We start from the raw sequence: 18,547 nt of genomic DNA, 5'->3' as shown, positions 1-18,547 counted from the left end.
GTTAACTGTTTCTGTTTTAATCTCCAATCTGGAACGGATATCCTATATATTTATAAAATAAGCAAATAGTGTGCTTAATCTTAAAATATATTTAATACACGTTCCACTCTTGGTCATGTGTGATTATCGTTGGCTACCTGCATATCATGTATTCTGCTATTGTGCTATAAAGCTCTTTTTTGATTTGATGAAGAAATTAGTGATGTTTTAATATGTAGTACTCCATATGAACCTTAGCTACTTACTTTACTTAATACCTATTCCTGCTACAATATATATTTGATATCTAGCTTCTTTATGGATGTTATTTCACATATTCAATGTGCCTAGCGTTGCCTTAAAAAAATTATATATATATATATATATATATATATATATATATATATATATATATATATATATATATATATAAATAAAGATTTAAAAAATAATTTCAGGTTAGAAGATGACACTCCTCTTGAGGGAACTGTGTATTTGCCCTTTCCCATTCTGCTCTAAACAAAAAACATTTAGTGAGCATCAAACAAAGACAAGCCATCAGAACACTGTGAATTTATTGTTAAATGATTTCACAAGTACACATTTTTATGCATTTTATATTAAAAAAAAGAAGGTATCAGTATGATAGAATGAGTACAGAAGTAGAGAGTGCTCCTTACTTTCACCACATTTGACCTTTGACTCTACCTTTACCTGCATCTATAGTATATCCTTGTGGTGCGTACACATCGAGCACCAACATCCATATTTAAACAAAGGATGCAAGATAATCTTCTGAGATTGAGCAATAGAACATTATACGTAATATTAAATAAATAAGTGTAACATTTTACATTTTACTGTAAATTGTACAAATCTGTGAACAATAATAAATAGTAAAAAAATCATAACACAGCTTTAGGAAAACAGAACCCATTTTAGTTTGGCTTTAAATGTTTTTTCCTCTGAAATGTCTTTTTCTTCTCACCCACTGTTCTGTTGCTGTATTGTACATTCTTTAAGCACTCCCTCCCTCCATGATTAACAAGGGTACAAAGTAAAGATGAGAGTTATTTTAGTTACAATGTTAAAGTCAGTGAGTTATAATGTTAGCGATCTGTTGTCATGAGACTGGTTGCAATGAATACACAAAAAGACAAACCAAGCACATAACACTTCAATATTTCAAAATCGAAATGTTACACAATCTGTCAGATTCTTGAATGTCACCTAAAATGCAGGATATGCAGTCTTGAAGATTCACAAAGAGACATTTGCTACCCGAAGTTTAAACAAATAATGACCATTTACCTACACATAAATGGTGTTTTTAAAGAACTGAAGAGTGACAACCAAATCTCCCAAATATTTTCAAGCAGGTTTCTTCTTGGTCCATGGCAAGATCCTGTCACATGGCAATTTGATGAATGCACTTTAGTTCTCAAGTGATTTACCAGCAACACAACAGCTGTTGCATTGCAGTTCAGCAGCAATCTAGGTTTATCACACAAAGCAAAAGTTATACACAACCAACAAACTTCTGACCACTTAACACTGTGTTAGTTTGCCAGTGATTTAGCTACATGCACAGGGGAACAAGTGAATGTGGCAGTGTGTTAGTACTTTAGCTCAATTTTCACAGTCAACGCGTCATGGCATTTTAGCTACAAGTGAACTTTAAACAGTGCAACTGCCAATATAGCTTATAGATTTACTTTACAATATAACATTTCAGTGGGTTAGCAGCACATGTTAACACTATTAAAGTTATTACAGAATTGAGATTTAAAACTATCTTCTGAAGCGATTCTCACATTCATTTTTCTTTTTAAATAAATAAAAAGGTAATTGGGGCTACTATTTCGACCAATCCCGCTTTGTCTTCAATTGAAGTAGGGATTCCTACCACCTCCATGCTAATTTCACTGTTCCCTTCCCTCCTGCCCCCCTCCTTCCCCCCCTCTTAGATTTCAGCTCCGTCATTCTCACTGCCCAGCCTCTCCTGTTCTCTCGCTTCCCTCTCTGAGTGGAAGACATGGAGGGCCTCTGAGGCTGAGTGAGACCAGTGGATCAATTCCTGCAGAACCCGGTAGATCCAGAGCTTCATCCCAAAAACGCCATCTCCTTCATCCACCTCCACGTCCTAAGAGACAAAGAAAGAGAGGGGAAGAGAAGAGAGAGACAGAGTGGGTACAAAAGAGAGTGAGCGAAAAGAGAAAGAAAATGCACAACAAAAAAAGAGTGCAAAGGGAGAAAGCGAAACAACGAGAGGTTGAGATTTGAATCCATCATTGGGCTGGCAAGAAGTTACGAGCTGTTGTAAATTGCAGTACACCAGCTTCTGCCAAATTTTTTATCAATCTGATATGCACAGATATGTTATACAGATAACTGTATAAAATAAGAACATGTAGAAAACATTAGCACATAGCACAAATGCAAATTGAAATAGGATACCTATACATTTAATATTGAGATTGTGAAAAACAGTCATGAGTGCTCACTTTCATGCATAAATACTAACTCCATCGATCATCTAACCCATTTATTCCTGGGTTATAGGAAGGGTTGACAGGAGGCTTGAACCAGGAGCCTAACCCAGCATGCATAAGTACAAGTTCATTAACACATTTGTAAGGAAATTCTGAGCTCTTTATATCTGACCACTTAACTTACACTTTATGCAGGACTGTGAGCATGATGGTTGTTTCAATTCAGTTACATTGATGTTGGGCTTTGATTAAAAATAGATACATACAGAAATACAGCCCTTTCCTGCATCGGAGTAGTGTTTAGCAATTGAGCAGTCCGCATTTTTACTTATAACTTCCGCTTTGTGTTCTATTACACACATGTTTTTGCTTGTTTTATTTACTCAATGTAAGACTTCCAACAAGACACATCAGCACATTAATGACACCTTTCACATTTGAATTAATGGGATAATTTAATTTTGTGGCTGCGGCGAGGGTTCACAGTATTCAAAAGAATTTCATAGTGCCCATAGCTACCATCAGGGAGTTGTTGGAAGCCAAGAGAAGGCTCTAGGTTTGGAGCAAAGAGAGTTTACTAGCTCATTTTGGATGTTTGCTGACCCTTGGGAAAAGCATGCACAATGTAGGTTTTTAAATGACCATCCGTATAACTTTCATAAAGCACAGAATACTTCATAAAGTCTGTGTTTTTCTCAAAATAAGCCAACACTCAAAACCAGACACATTAAAACTGCAGCTACAAAGAGTACATGCAACCATATAACGACACGGCAACCCCTTACACAGACAGAAAACTGACAACGGGTGATAAACTGTGCTTGCCTTGTCTGCAATGGAACCTTGAAAAAACAGAGCCAGGCAAACAGGTGTTGAACTCTGGGGACTATGAAAAGGCTGATCTGTTATAGAATTAAACTAAAATAGCATGAACGCATATGAAATCCCTTACCTCTCATCAAATTCAAAAAGAAGATGGTGATAAACAAAGCCGCAATGAGCTCTGCAGAGTTCAACTACTTCTGTGAAATTCAAAAATACAGGCTAAATGGCTTTGAACACAAAACTTGCAATATTCAGCAACAAGATGGGAGATGACAATTTTCAAGTTCTCATTACTTATACTGAACATAGGCAAAGAGTTAACAGCTGCCTTGAAATATGTCATGACAAGACCTGTTAAAAGTACACAAATGAGATGGGGTAAACATGGATTAAGTTATAGTACTGGATAGTCTGAAACCATTCCTTGAGAGGAGCACAAAGCTAGCATTTAATTAGTAACACTTAAATAGTGGTTCAATCACTGAGGCTTAATAATGTTTAGTTAGTGTTTCTAAATCAGTGCCTTGCTGTGACTAAAAAACTTTTAAATTAAATAGCAACATGAAAAATGTTCCATTACGTACGATAGGGACTGCATTTTGAACATATTTAGACTGTCTTTCAAAGTGCCTACTTCAGTTGAAGTATTTATACTTCCACAGGCTGTGGCAGTTCACGCTCCTAAGCACTACCATAATGCCTTTTATGGGAAAGTGAGGTGGGATCCATTTCAGTGATCGAACAAAGAAGCTTTTTCTGCCAAGTCAAGTAGCCTTCTTCCCATTATCGAATAAATATCATATATAACACCTTTGCTAATTTACTGTACATGATGTCCAGCAGGCTAAATTTGGCTGATGTAATGTGAGCTAGCTTTGAATGTGCTCATGCAAGTCAACATATATTACACTTATAATTTCAATATTTTTAACCGCCTTACCTTGTTACAGTCGGGATTGGGTGTTGGAATATTAACTTCCTCTTCTTTCTCCAGTAGGACCCTAGTCGTGTTGAGCAAGTGGCCCAGCCTGTCCCTCACAGTTCTACGGACACTGTGATATTCTTCGTCCCCTTCGCCCTCTAGCTCCTCCTCCCGGCCAATCACATATTCCAGTAGCCCGAGGCATTGCTGAAGGGCGGAGTGCAGAAGCCACACCCTCTCATCGGCTGAGAGATCGGGGGAAGTCACGCAGAGAGACAAAATCCGATCTGTCTCCGTAGAGTGTTCGGATGGGAAGCTTTCTTTCTCTTTCTGAGGAAAGAAGGGTGAGATAAGAAATGAGAAGGTTGTAGAGGTCGGGGAGATAAGCAGAGAATGCGAATCCCAGACACAGGCACAACCCTTCTGTGAACTGTGGAAGATATGCAAACAATATACTTTGCAGCCAAACATGTCCTACTCTGCTGGGGGTGTGTGATCTAGCTGTATCGCATCACACGTCAGAGGGACACATTCTGTTACAATGAGAAATAGAATTTATCAAGAGCCTACGTGGTTTGTTTCACACAAACATTAAAAACTTGTTAAAATGTTCAAAAGTTATTTTGGCAAAGAATCAAAGATTTCACAATTCTTCTTCTTCTTATTTTTTTACATTGCACCATATGGATGGCTGGTAGATCAGAGACAATGTGACAAAAGCTCTACGCCTATGTTAATATTTATTTCACGGTATTTATTATATATACGCTACAATATTGTAGGCTAACTTAGCGCAGGAGTAGTATATGCTTGACCGTCAACAGCAGATATAATACAAGCCACCTTTGCTTACTGTTACCGCAACAAATCGCAATTTAGTAATTTGGTAAGTATGACCACGGTGCTGCGTACCGGGCCTGAATATGATAAACAGCAACCCACGCCATGGGCTAATCTTAATTGTGTTCATGCTGTCTGTTGCGCTACTGGAATTCGACACTGCAGTGTTATCTGTCATGACTAATAACACTCACGTAAAGCTCCAACAAGCGAGTGCAATCCCGGTGTAGTAGTCGAGCCAACGCTACAGCTTTCCCGGTTCGAGAGCGCCCCGAGCCCGGCCTCCCCCTTTGCAGTTCACCGGCCATGACGCGTTTAGTTTGAAGAATCCGTGGAAGAAAAATATAGTGGGAGGTCTACCGAGGTAAATGATACAGAGAATGTAAACCGAAGGTAAAGAGATTCTTGTTTACTGCTGTAAAATTAGATCAATGAATGAGTTTCGTTAAAGTAGTAGGCTAGGTTATCGATGTCGCCAATGTACAGGCTACACGTCCCTTGTCTATGAATTTAAAATGAAATCTTGGATCTTCAATTTAACTCAAGCTCTCACAGCCTTAATCGTAGCCGATATCCCCACTCGATCAAGTTCAAAGCCTCTTCGCGTTCACCATTATCGGGATATTAAAAGTCTTGCTTCACCCACCGCCTCAGGAAAATAAACAAAACATGGAAAACTGGAGCCTGGGATCCGTAGGGACTTGGGGGGTGGGACCACGTTCCACAGCAACGAATATTCGTTTTAATAAAAATAAACGATATTGTGTGAGGACCGCAGAATAATTGCCGAATAATAATAATGATAATAATAATAATAATAATAATAATAATAATAATAATATTTTTTATTATTATGATTATTATTAATTCCTTTAGGCAATGTTGTGCCTCAAACAAAAAATGTCAGCAATGCAATTCAGCTTAAATAAATATTGTAGGCCAGCTTTCGAATGCGTTTCCATCGCTTTCTTCAAAGGAAAATGAGATGTCTAAAATTATATGTAGCCTATTAGGCTTTTAACAGTTAGGCAAAGATCAATAGTCTACCTAATAAAACGGTTAAACCCATTATGAATAGGAAGCTTTGAACAGTCTACATTTTTTGTTAGTGCTGTTGGTTTCTGATTGGACCTCAACGTTGCGGTCCTCACACTGTGGTTAGATAAGCGCAGTCCTGCGCTTGAGTCCTGGCAGAGACAAACTGGAAACTCCCTTTATGATTTTTGGGTCAATAATTCAAAAATAATTTACTTTTTGTGTCCATGCAAAAGCATCTTTTCGTCAGGAATGGTAGTGTCTGAACCTCCCTTCCTGTTTAGATAAGCCCCTGGTGCAGAATGGGGTCTCAGAAACTGCTGTTCTCTTTAGGGCGAGACTGAATCTGTTAGTCTATCTCTCCCATGCATGCTTTTCTTTAGCATTTAACCATCCCTTCTGTGTGTCCCTGATGACCCAAAGTGAGCCTATGTACCCAGCGGTGCACGGGAAAGTGCTGGAGTAACTCAAGTAAAAACGTCTGCCTGCTTCAAGACTAAACACTATTGGGAAGGGTGTAAGCGGGAGCAAACTACACCCAATGAGCACATCATATCCTGCCTCAACCATAACACAGTGCTTCCTAGCAAGGCCGCAACTATGAATTCCCAGGCCTTACAAAAATATATTTTGTAACCAATTAGACAATTAGAAATAGTTACACCCCATCCTGGGGCCCCCTCAGGCCTGGGACAAAGTGTGCCAGTTGACATCCCCCCCCCCCCCCCCAATCTGTGACCCTGCTTCCTATTATGGGAGGCCAAACACAATTGTTTGATTTCCTCCACCACTATTTAAAATGGTGCCTATTCTTGAAAGGCACAAGAAATGTGTATGATGACTTAAATGTCTCTGGGTTTTTATGGTGGCTGTGCTTCCAAGCATTTCCAAGACTCACTTTAACCTCAAACTTGGGTCCCAGGACGTTACCATTATGCATTAATTCTATTAATTATGAATCAGAACATGGCCTTTGAGAGCCCTTGAGTAGATATACTTGTGGTGTAAAAAAATGTAATATCATAGTACATTTATGGGGTTACTTTTGTAATGGAAAAGCATCTAATAAAGGTCGAGCTGGGTTTTTAAGAACTTTAGAATTATTTTTGGCAGCTTTCAGTATGGATGGGGTCATTGTGTCCAAGTCGAATTCCAGCTCATTCCAAATCTTCTTAAAAGCTTTCCATTTAATTACCGGATCTGCACAACGGCAGTTCCTGCAATACATCAGTTTGCACACTACTTTTTGCACGCAAAGAAAAGCCGGAAGAGAAACAAATTTCATCACATTGTTTGATTTTTATTCCTTAACATATATTTGTTGTGGGTTTATTAAAAGGTGAGACAGAGATGACAGTGTCGAGTTACAGTGGCAGTGTATGCTAGCACCCCTGTGTAGTGTCCAGTCAGTTTACTAATTCCTCTATCAACAGGTTACCATGTTGGAACAGAATTCACCGATGGTCGTATCCATGAATGATTTTATTCTGAAATCGGCAAATAACACAAGCTCAGAAGTGCACTAATACCTATGTTCATTTCCCCCCAGGCATTTAAAAAATACTTTGCCTCACACTTTTCAGAAATGTGAATATCTATGAATCTATGGCTTCCTTTAAACAGACAGCAAGTTACTTTGCTGCTCACAGTTGGACAGAAGCAATGCCTTTTCATAACGTTATTTTGTCCAAATGAAGATGCGCATTAAGTACAAACCATGGCGGGCTGATGAGAATGGCAGCACAGGGCATGTAGCACACAGACCAGTGAGAGACGGCGGGGAAGCGGTGTTTCAATAGCGGTGCTCAATAAAAATACCGGAGAAAATCTAAATAAAATCTAACTAAAATAAGGTGAGTTCACACGTTCTTAATTACACGTTTCTTTACAAGATTGATAAGACATGACTTTAGAATGTAATTCTGGAGGTGACAGCTTGATTTAAAAAAAAAGAAAACAAACAAAAAAAAATCTATTGTTTTAACACACGGAGGGACAATTTGACAATAAATAAAAAAAATAAAAAAAGGTAAATTAATACTGTACTAATGCCTTAGATACATTGGCCTAGAGTGAGAGAGAGATTGCGAGAGTCGAGGCAAGGATGACTGAGAGGTGTTATCTATTCCAACGTTTTCTTGCATTACAGACAAACTGTCTCATTTATTCTCAAATAAGTAACATGAGCACACAAGTATGTATGCACACACGTGCGCACACGCACACACACACACCATGTTTGATGAAGGGGTGGTGAAAGTACTTATGCACTAAAATGATCTATGTACAAAAAGCAACAATGACAAACTCAAATTCCCTGATATAATAGTATAGGTATCTAAGTGAGTATCTGTACTGCACTTCACTGTGAAGATGCAGCATTATAATTGTATATTGTTAAAGCCTTCACACAAGCAGGGTTGTGAGTCTGGACTCTTTTTTTATTTTTTTTTCCCTTCCCTTCTCTTCTCACCTTCATTTGTCCTTCCCCACCCACTCACCCTCCCTCCCTCCCTCTCTCCCTCTCTCTCTCTCTCTCCTACATACCCTCCGTCTCCTCCCCTTCTCCTTCTCTAAATCAGCCCGTGGTGATTCCCGTGCGACACCGCCCCCTCTGCGCTCTCCAGCAGGATCTCCCTCTCTCCCTCCCTCTCCCACACCATCCCTCCATCCACCCGTTCCCCGTCCCCCTCCTGCACCCACACCACCCCGTCCTCCACCCTGTGCCTCTCTGCGTCCACCTCCCCCTCCCAGACCCCGCCCCCGTCGCTCGCCGGCATCACTGACTGGTGGAGGGCGGAGGGCGGGGGAGGGGATGCGGAGAGGGTGGAGATGGAGCCTAGTCCTAAGCTCTCCCTGCTGTTGACCAGGTCCTGGGCCGGGGGCAGGAGCTGGCTGGGAGGGTGGGGCTGGGCAGGGGTGAGCTGGATGAGTTGGGGGGACTGTTGCTGCTGCTGGAGTGGGGGCGGGAGCTGCAGCAGTGGAGCCTGCTGGGGGTGGGAGGCCAGGATCTGCTGCCCCGCTAACGGGAGGGCCAGGGGCAAAGACACCTGCATGGGGGGCAGGCTCTGTTCCTCCCCCACCACCACCAGGTGCTCGGCCGGGCCGGTCCCAGGCAGGGCCTCCAGCAGGGGGGCTGGGGTGGTGATGAGGGCCCCGGCATTAGCTGCTAGGGCCTCGGCTATCAGCACCTCGGGGTGGCTCTTGGCCTTGTGGGCCACCACGCTGTCCTTCTTCTCGAACTTCTTGCCGCAGATGTTGCAGGAGAACTGGTAGAAGGCGTCTGCGTCGTGCTTCTTCATGTGCCAGTTCAGCGACGCCTTCTGCCGGCAGGTGAAGCCGCAAATCTCGCACCTGGAATCGGGAAAAAGGCGCGGGGGAGGGGGGTGATTAAGGTCTGTCCACAGCAGGAACGATAACTATAGACATAACTATAAGGATAATGATGTGAGCATCCACACTGATGAATGATAACCTTCTGTAAATAGCCTCTAGGTTATGTCACCTGCCATTTTGAACGTGACGCCCTGTAAATTCAGAGAAATTGTGATTGGTTGTCAGCACTTCCATCGTTCATGCAGCTGGAAAGATTGCTTTGAAAGCGATCCCAACGATATCGTTCATCTCTGTAATTCTCGTTACAGTTGTGGTCCACCACTGTCCACATGAGTTGGAACGATTTTGAAAATAATATATTTATGGCTATAATTATCGCTCCTGGTGCGGACAGTACTTTTCTTGCATTTTTAGCGGACTTTGCACTTATCCACACAGACTTACAACACAAAAAGAGGTTGTACATTGGGTGACCACACTCCCTGAATGGACATAATGCAATGAGAACCTACAATAATTGCAATTGCAGTCAGAAAGCCCATTGATATATAGCACCACTGAAATGCAGCACGAATCAAGATTTCATCAGAATAAGCCAGGACAGCCCAACAGGCTAAGATGCAGTGAGCCTTGCTGTTGCAGTTCAGTTCATTGCAGGTGCACACCGAGGCTAAAGGCCGAGTTTGGCATAAATGACAGAAATTGGGATAAAATAGGAAAAAATCTGAAAAAAACCAGGGGAGCTAGAATACAGGCTTTACCGTCAAAAGCATGACATCTGGTCCCACTAGATTTACAGAGTCATTGTAAGCTTTTATGAGTGATTTTTAGGTTTCACGGAGTGATTCTGGGAGCAGAACACACACGGTGTATAAAAGGCCCTCGGGCTTGGGTTGTGAAATTCTTCGACGTCAAACTTGCCAGGCTGCATTTCAAAGTTCTAAAGCTGGTCTTCGTGGTTTCCCCTGTGCGGTGAACTCGCGAGACCGCTTTCTAAAGGTCTCATTTTCAGAGTCACTCATTCTTTCCTCCTCTCTACCGGACAGCAAAAACCAAAACAGTGGGGGTGGTGTCTGTACGCATCTCTTCTTGCTAAATGATTGGTTAGCCTCTGTTTCTGCTGTGTGATTAGCTGTTTGTGCATTATTTCCTACAAGTTTGTCCATCGAACCAATGATCTCTATCGACATACTGAACACTTCTTATTTTCATCCTGATGAAAAGTTCTATTGAGGTATATATCGTTGGCGTTATCGGTTTATCGTTTGTGTGATTCCTCCCGTGCGGTGCAGTGTGACGTTTGCAGTTCCTCTCCACTCACTGCAGAGGCTTCTCCCCTGTATGGATCATGCGATGCACCGCCAGGTTGTGGGAGCTCTTGAAGGCCCGAGCACAGTATTCACAGATGTAGTCTCGCTGGTCTGAGAAATGGACAAAGGAGACAGATCACCAGCGCGTCCACAACAGTGCGCTTGTGCTGCCCATGTGTACCTGTATGATGCTACAGTAGGCCCCTGTGTGTACCTGTGTGATGCTACAGTAGACCCCTGTGTGTACCTGTGTGATGCTACAGTAGACCCCTGTGTGTACCTGTGTGATGCTACAGTAGGCCCCTGTGTGTGAACCTGTATAATGTTACAGTAGGCCCCTGTGTGTACCTGTGTGATGCTACAGTAGACCCCTGTGTGATGCTACAGTAGGCCCCGGTGTGTACCTGTATGACGCTACAGTAGGCCCCTGTGTGTACCTGTGTGATGCTAGAGTAGCCCCCTGTGTGTACCTGTGTGATGCTACAGAAGACCCCTGTGTGTACCTGTGTGATGCTACAGTAGGCCCCAATGTGTGTACCTGTATGATGCTACAGTAGACCCCTGTGTGTACCTGTATGATGCTACAGTAGACCCCTGTGTGTACCTGTGTGACGCTACAGTAGGCCCGTGTGTACCTGTGTGACGCTACAGTAGACCCCTGTGTGTACCTGTATGATGCTACAGTAGACCCCTGTGTACCTGTGTGATGCTACAGTAGTCCCCTGTGTGTACCTGTGTGATGCTACAGTAGGCCCTTGTGTGTGAACCTGTATAATGTTACAGTAGGCCCGTGTGTGTACCTGTATGATGCTACAGTAGGCCCCTGTGTGTACCTGTGTGATGCTACAGTAGGCCCCACTGTGTGTACCTGTATGATGCTACAGTAGCCCCCTGTGTGTACCTGTGTGATGCTACAGTAGGCCCCTGTGTGTGAACCTGTATGATGCTACAGTAGGCCCCTATGTGTGTACCTGTGTGATGCTACAGTATTCCCCAATGTGTGTACCTGTATGATGCTACAGTAGTCCCCTGTGTGTGAACCTGTATAATGTTACAGTAGGCCCGTGTGTGTACCTGTATGATGTTACAGTAGGCCCGTGTGTGTACCTGTATGATGCTACAGTAGGACCCTGTGTGTACCTGTGTGATGCTACAGAAGGCCCCTATGTGTGTACCTGTGTGATGCTACAGTAGGTCCCTGTGTGTACCTGTATGATGCTACAGTAGACCCCTGTGTGTACCTGTGTGATGCTACAGTATTCCCCAATGTGTGTACCTGTATGATGCTACAGTAGGCCCCTATGTGTGTACCTGTGATGCTACAGTAGGCCCCTGTGTGTACCCGTGTGATGCTACAGTAGACCCCTGTGTGTACCTGTGTGATGCTACAGTAGACCCCTGTGTGTACCTGTGTGATGCTACAGTAGGCCCCTCTGTGTGAACTGTATGATGCTACAGAAGGCCCCTATGTGTGTACCTGTGTGATGCTACAGTAGACCCCTGTGTGTACCTGTGTGATGCTACAGTAGACCCCTGTGTGTACCTGTGTGATGCTACAGTAGGGCCCTCTGTGTGAACTGTATGATGCTACAGAAGGCCCCTATGTGTGTACCTGTGTGATGCTACAGTAGACCCCTGTGTGTACCTGTGTGATGCTACAGTAGACCCCTGTGTGTACCTGTGTGATGCTACAGTAGGGCCCTCTGTGTGAACTGTATGATGCTACAGAAGGCCCCTATGTGTGTACCTGTGTGATGCTACAGTAGACCCCTGTGTGTACCTATGTGATGCTACAGTAGGCCCCTGTGTGTACCTGTATGATGCTTAGCATGCCGCAGCAGCTGTTTCTGCAGACGGAACAGTCTTCCGCAGGTGGGGTGGGGGCACACATACTTCTTCTTCAGTAAGTGCTGGTATTTAATGTGGTGCTAAAAGGGTGAGAGGAAACAAGGAGTGTGGGTGAATGGGGCGGGGGGCGGGGAAGCAGGCACATTCCCCAAGCACAGAGTCAATAGTAGCACTGTTGTCATGGTTACTTTGGTCACAACGGCTCACCTGTAGATAGCGTGGGTGAGCCAGTACAGTGCCACAGCCCTCCATCTCACAGCGCACATACTGCACTGGGGGCTTCTTCCTGTAGGGGGCGGCAGAGTACCAGTCGATCAAAAAAAAGTTTTTCAATCTCATCTCCATCCAAACTTAATTAAGCACAGAAAAGTATCAAAATCACAGCCTGTTCAGACCGCAGCTGGAGATTCCTACTTTACAATTCTCCTACAACACTGCAGAACTGTTGTAGAGACACATGCCAAGAGCAGACATGTACACAATGGAGGAAAAAGTACTCAAAATACCTTCGTTTTGGAAGACGTGGACTTTTGTCGTCTTTCCGCCGTCTACCTCTCCTAGGAAAAAAGAGAACAACTGAATTGGAGGGCTCCAATTGGACTCACTAGCTCCTCCCACTCTCTTGACTCCTTCCCATAAACCCCTTATTTCAATTTACTTCTGTGTTGTGCGTCAAAATGTACAAATCGTACCATGTTAAAGCATGGCTGTTCGGGCCGCGGGAGTAGGTGTGGATTATAAAAACAGACCTCAATGTCAAAATGGTCGCAGCTTGAAGTATCTGGCAACTACGTACTTTAGCCTCGAGGAACGTGGCAGCTGTGAACACTTTCCAGGCATCCATAAATGCACTCACTGGACAGCTGAGAAACACCACTTTACATTCTTCAACTCTTGCTTTTGCCCTGGATTTCCAGGGCCTTGAAGAATAGTCAAATTTGCTAATGTGCCGTGCCTTATGGAAAGTCTTATAAAGCACAGGAGGGGGGGAAAAAATAAGAAAAAACCTGACACACGCACGCACGTGTGCACGTGTGCACGTGTGCACGTGTACACACACACACACACACACACACACACACACACACACACACACACACACACACACACACACACACACACACACACACACACACACACACACACACACACACACACACACACACACCGGGGGAGGGGTAGCCATATTGAAAGCAGACTCATTTCACGGCTTATGCTGCTACAGTACGGCGAAGGTTCGGCTTCCTGTTTGGCCCTTACTTCCTGGGTGGCTCTGCCTCCTCTCCAAACTCGTCTTCCAGCTTGACGTCCATCTCGGCTCCCCCCTCTGTTTTTATCTCTTTCCCTCGGTCTTTGTCCCTCTCCTTTTCCTTCTTCTCCTCCCTCTGTCTAGGGGGGCGGCGCCGTGGCTTTTGGGGCTCCCTGCTGCAACAGGAAGAGAGCGGAGACGGCACCATTACCACTGTCGCTCCATTTCAGGTGGAGCCACTCACACACACACTCACACACACACTCGCTCACACACGCACTCACACCCACACCCACACCCACACCCACACCCACACACTACCCCTCCCTCTTTGACATGTGGCATTTGGTATTACCAGTCACCTGTAAACCAGGATTTCTAAAATCCTCTACCTGTGAAAAGTGAGCATCAAGACTGTTTTGTGACCACCACCCTCTTCATGTATTCACTTGGTATCCACCCTAGCTCCCCAGTGGTGGAACGACTTCCCCATTCCCATAAGAACTGCTCCCTCGCTGCCCATTTTCCACCGCAGCCTGAAGACTCATCTCTTCACACCGTACCTTAATCCTCTGCAGGAGTCTAACTATTGTCACTTGTTTTTCACGTCTATCTCTACCCCCCTGTACTTTATACGTTAATCAAGAACTTTTTACTTTGTATTTGTCTCTGCACCATAGTTCCTTAGGTTGTTGTTGTTGTCTTGATATGGTAGCTTGACATGGCCTATCTACCTTGTGTAGTGGACTTATGCTCATGGCCTTACAACCAATCCTATATGAAATGTACCTTATCTGGCATGTTCAGTCAGACCTTGATATGTACTGTTTTGTACATTGCTTTGGATAAAAGCTCCTGCTAAATAAAATGTAATGCAAATGTGGGCTTAAATTTGCATTTATTTATTTGATGAACAGTTAAATGCTTAATAGACAAAATCTCTGCAAAGGATGGCGCTGGTGATCTCGCATTTATGTGTTCATACCTTGGAAGCATAATCACATTCATCATCACAAACAAAACCGAACAACCAAATTCATCATCACAAACAAAACCGAACATCTCGCAAATAAATATGTGCTCAGTACCTCTCTGTTTCAGGCTTGTAATTCAGGTCATTTGGGTCGTCCCTGAAAGGGGGGTCCTCTTCGCCAATAAGCACGTCGTCATCGTCGTCACTGAAAACGCAGGCAACAGGCAGCAGACAGGTGACAAACATGAGAACGTCATCAGGGGGAACGCCTCACGTCCACGCGGTGCGAAGACTACTCGGCACCTCTAACACCACTCACCTGCCACCAGTCCGTTCCAGGACATCCTCCACCGCTCCTGCAGGCAAACAGAAAGGTGTCCATAAAAAATTACAGAACATACAGGTGTCCTACTTTAGACTCTGCAAGACTGATCAAGACTAGCATTACATGACTGGATACACAGATCAGAATGCGAGTTTAAGCACTCTGAGGAGTAGGTTTTTTTGGAATGCTTTTATTTATTCCCCCCCCCCCCAAAAAATTTTTTTAATTCTGTGTCCTAGAATTGCTTTCAATTACCAGTAATGATTCATTGTTACATGAGCATTAGACACTTCTAGAACATTCTAATCGTAACACTATCAGGAATGCGCAGACTGAAGACACACCCCTTCAAGCTGCACCTCTCCCCACCCCTCCCTACCTCCCTGTAATCCTTAACTGATTGGTAGTTGTTTTTGGTTTTTTTAGTTCCCAAAAGTGTGTCATTACTTGCCTAATAACTTGTTCGCTAGGATATATGTGCTAGTTTTGTTTGTCTGTGTGAGCTGTTTATTGATCATATGTAATTGTTTATCATTCTATTGCATTGTGCTGTATAGAAAGAGTTTTAGATATAAATACAATCCATTGTCAGATTAATCAAATAGGCCCTCGTCCGTACTTTGATGTGCTTAGCACTTGAAATTGTACTTCCCTCTAGGGTCTTTCAGCACACTTGTTCCTGGTGATGGATATGCACTTTGTCATACATCGCTTTGGATAAGAGCTTCTGCTAAATACCAATAGTGTAATGTAATAATGTCATGAATGGCTGTTCTGGTGTCATATGGGGAGAGAACACTGAGCAGTGGTCTCCTGACAAGCAGGTGGCTCAACTTAAAATTGCTTCAAACACTCTTATGGAACAATCGTATAATCACCCATCAATGGGTCAAACAATGCATTCAAACATGTTTTACAGCCCACTAGCAGGTAATGTTTTATTTCACCAATTTCAAACTCACAACCGGTTTTTGATGGATGCCAACAAGCACAACTTGCCAAAAGAGTTGTATTGCCATGCCTGGTACAGGTACTGGGACCTGTACATGACTGGGACCCAGAAGGTTGGTGGTTCAAGCCCTAATGTAGCCACGATAAGATCCATGCAGCTATTGGGCCCTTGAGCAAGGCCCTTAACCCCACATTACTCCAAGTACCCCTGACCTCATGTGGTCAGGTATCAAGAATCAGCAAAACAATTCCAGTTCCTTAACGTGATGTACGTTTCAAGAGTAATGAGTGAGTTATTAGTCGCTCTTAAAATAAACAAAACAGACTTATGGCAACCAGCAATCATGGAACTCCCTTGGGGCCCTCTTACCATATGCAGTCTCTGTGTCTGGTTCGCTCTTGCACACAAGGGTGGGCGAAGGTCGGGAAGAGCGAGCCGATGGTGCCCTTTGTCGGGGTTGAAGTTGGGGGCGACGGGGTCTCGACGGTCGTGAAGCTGGCAGAGTGGACGGTCAGAATTATCAAACAAGACGAAAATAGAAACACGGGCCTGACCCAACAACGCATTCAGTTCATCACATCGTGTAACTATGAGCATAGGCTGTTTACATATTAATTTAAGCACATTTATGTCATAGCACCAACCGCCAGGAATGGTCAAAATTACCTTTCTCGGAGGGGATTTTCTTGTCTTCAGAACTAAACGAAAGAAATGAACATTAATGAATAGACGACTGCATAAACGACTAATATTTAATATTTAACGACTAATTAAAGTAACGCTAATGGTTTGTGTCTCAACAAACGTCCTTAATCCGTAACTTTAGATCCATGTTTTTTCCAACAGCACATATAGATATTGTACGTTGCACACACCTACATTCTTACTCAATCGAGGAAACACATTGTCAAATGAGATGAACACGAATCATAACACATGTGTAAATTGGCTAGCTAGCTAGGTATATCCCCGCTCAATTCCAGTCAGAGGAAGCGCATTCCTCGACCCAACTCACATCCTCCAAGTTAATCGCAAAGACAGCGCTTAAGTGACATAACGTTAGCTGTAACGAGCAATTTAGCAAGATACTCGGCCAGTCTGCAATACTATAGGGTTAAAGGATAACTTCGCATCATCCACCAAGACAGCAAACTATCTATTCTTAACGTTGGTAAAAAAGAAAAATCTCGTAGAGGTGGTTTTAGCAAGTCGACTGGGAGATAGCTAACCAGGGATGAATTAACGTTAGTCACAGCTCTGGAAAACTGCGCGGAATCACGATAGAAACGTACCCAATGGCTAGGCCACCGTCATCGGCCTCTCCCGAATTTTCAACACGGGTTCCGGCGTTCCTTCGTCGCCTCGGATATTCGGATTTTCTCCGGCGATTTGCCGCAGCAAATTCATTCTGCTCTTTGGAGTTACCGCTTCCGTTCTTCCCAGCCACCACCCCCCTAGAGGACCGGTCCCTTAAAACTCGACCGGAGCTCGGTGTACTTGATTTAGAGTCATTCAGGCCCGCCGAGGAAACACCGGTCTGTACGCGACTCAGTCCGCGTTCTCTCAGCACTCTACCGCGGGCAGAGGCTGCTCTGGGGGTTGGGGATGGTGCTGCGGCCTTCTCGGTAGGAAGCTCAATCTCGCCACTTGCCCCAGTGCTACTAGCTGCAGCCCGGCTGATCTCCGGGTCCATCCCCGTTAATTTCCCTCTTACAGTCTTCCTCTGTGATGGTCGCTACGGTCTATTTTCCCTGTAATTGAGGAAAGAGAGCCAGAAAACCAGAGTAAATGGACAAGGCCGTGTTTAAATGATTAGCTACTTAGCAAGCTAATGGCACCTAAGGATAACACACTCCCCTTCTTCATCCCCAGAAATCGCCTTTAATTCCCCCCGCCAATTAATATTTTCTATAGTTTAGTTGCAATATTTATGTTTTTAAAGACCCAGACTCATTTTTTTCTTTCTTAAAGCTATAGTAAACCTACTTTTTGCCCGGCCTCGTCGTGGACCGATCTATTGCGCTTTATGATGCGTCTCCTTTAAGGAGAAATCAACGCAAAATACGCCACCCCTTGTCCTCTCGCTGCCTCAAACGCTACTCGTACTAAATGTACAGATGTATGGTGGGTTTATGGGATATGTAGTATGATCGGAAGAAACGACATTGCCTGTACACTCGGAATATCGCATGTTTTCAAACTACATACCCCAGTAGCTAGTGATATTTTAATTTGTCTAAGATTAATTATTTGAAATTCCACGATTGCGTTCAAGTGCTGCAACCAGGAATAAAATATCTCGGCATATTTACACATATCACGACTGTTGATGGTTATAATTTAATACAAAATAAATACATACAAGCCCTGGCAAACAATAAAACATTTTTTTTTAAATTCACTAACCCCAAATTGTTTGTACTATATTGTTTAGCACTGTTTACATGCTAATTATTTTTCC

The 18,547-nt window shown here is 43.5% G+C and overlaps 2 protein-coding genes across 3 annotated transcripts; both read right to left on the bottom strand.

Moving 5' to 3' along the window:
* Positions 1–537: 537 nt before the first annotated feature.
* Positions 538–5,739, bottom strand: LOC133135360 (uncharacterized). Its single transcript, XM_061252293.1, has 3 exons — positions 5,253–5,739; positions 4,237–4,548; positions 538–2,122 (listed from the first exon to the last, which is right to left on the bottom strand). The coding sequence occupies exons 1-3, from the start codon at positions 5,364–5,366 to the stop codon at positions 1,943–1,945; spliced, it is 606 nt and encodes a 201-aa protein (XP_061108277.1). The 5' UTR covers positions 5,367–5,739; the 3' UTR covers positions 538–1,942.
* Positions 5,740–7,372: 1,633 nt separating this feature from the next.
* On the bottom strand, positions 7,373–18,186 carry zfp91 (ZFP91 zinc finger protein, atypical E3 ubiquitin ligase). Of its 2 annotated transcripts, XM_061250622.1 has the most exons (12): positions 18,073–18,186; positions 17,379–17,837; positions 16,753–16,784; positions 16,456–16,581; positions 15,129–15,165; positions 14,925–15,014; positions 13,848–14,012; positions 13,094–13,144; positions 12,795–12,873; positions 12,553–12,667; positions 10,751–10,850; positions 7,373–9,447 (listed from the first exon to the last, which is right to left on the bottom strand). In XM_061250622.1, the coding sequence occupies exons 2-12, from the start codon at positions 17,777–17,779 to the stop codon at positions 8,667–8,669; spliced, it is 1,977 nt and encodes a 658-aa protein (XP_061106606.1). In that variant the 5' UTR covers positions 17,780–17,837; positions 18,073–18,186; the 3' UTR covers positions 7,373–8,666. The 2 variants fall into 2 exon arrangements, with proteins under 2 accessions (XP_061106606.1, XP_061106607.1); XM_061250623.1 differs by lacking the exon at positions 18,073–18,186 and having other exon boundaries at positions 17,379–18,050.
* Positions 18,187–18,547: the final 361 nt, after the last annotated feature.

This window comes from Conger conger, chromosome 8 (genome assembly GCF_963514075.1).
Source record: "Conger conger chromosome 8, fConCon1.1, whole genome shotgun sequence".
NCBI lineage: Eukaryota > Metazoa > Chordata > Actinopteri > Anguilliformes > Congridae > Conger > Conger conger.
This window is presented reverse-complemented; position numbering and strand designations above follow the sequence as displayed.

Excerpts from the sequence above, each read along its gene's own strand:
- LOC133135360 (XM_061252293.1), bottom strand. The coding sequence starts at position 5,366 with ATGGCCGGTGAACTGCAAAGGGGGAGGCCGGGCTCGGGGCGCTCTCGA. Across the intron at positions 4,549-5,252 it reads CTCGCTTGTTGGAGCTTTAC|AAAGAGAAAGAAAGCTTCCC; the intron begins GTGAGTGTTATT and ends TTCTTTCCTCAG. Across the intron at positions 2,123-4,236 it reads CCAATCCCGACTGTAACAAG|GACGTGGAGGTGGATGAAGG; the intron begins GTAAGGCGGTTA and ends TTTGTCTCTTAG.
- zfp91 (XM_061250622.1), bottom strand. The coding sequence starts at position 17,779 with ATGGACCCGGAGATCAGCCGGGCTGCAGCTAGTAGCACTGGGGCAAGT. Across the intron at positions 13,145-13,847 it reads GAGGCAGAGCCACCCAGGAA|GAGAGGTAGACGGCGGAAAG; the intron begins GTAAGGGCCAAA and ends CTTTTTTCCTAG. Across the intron at positions 12,668-12,794 it reads CTCACCCACGCTATCTACAG|CACCACATTAAATACCAGCA; the intron begins GTGAGCCGTTGT and ends TCACCCTTTTAG.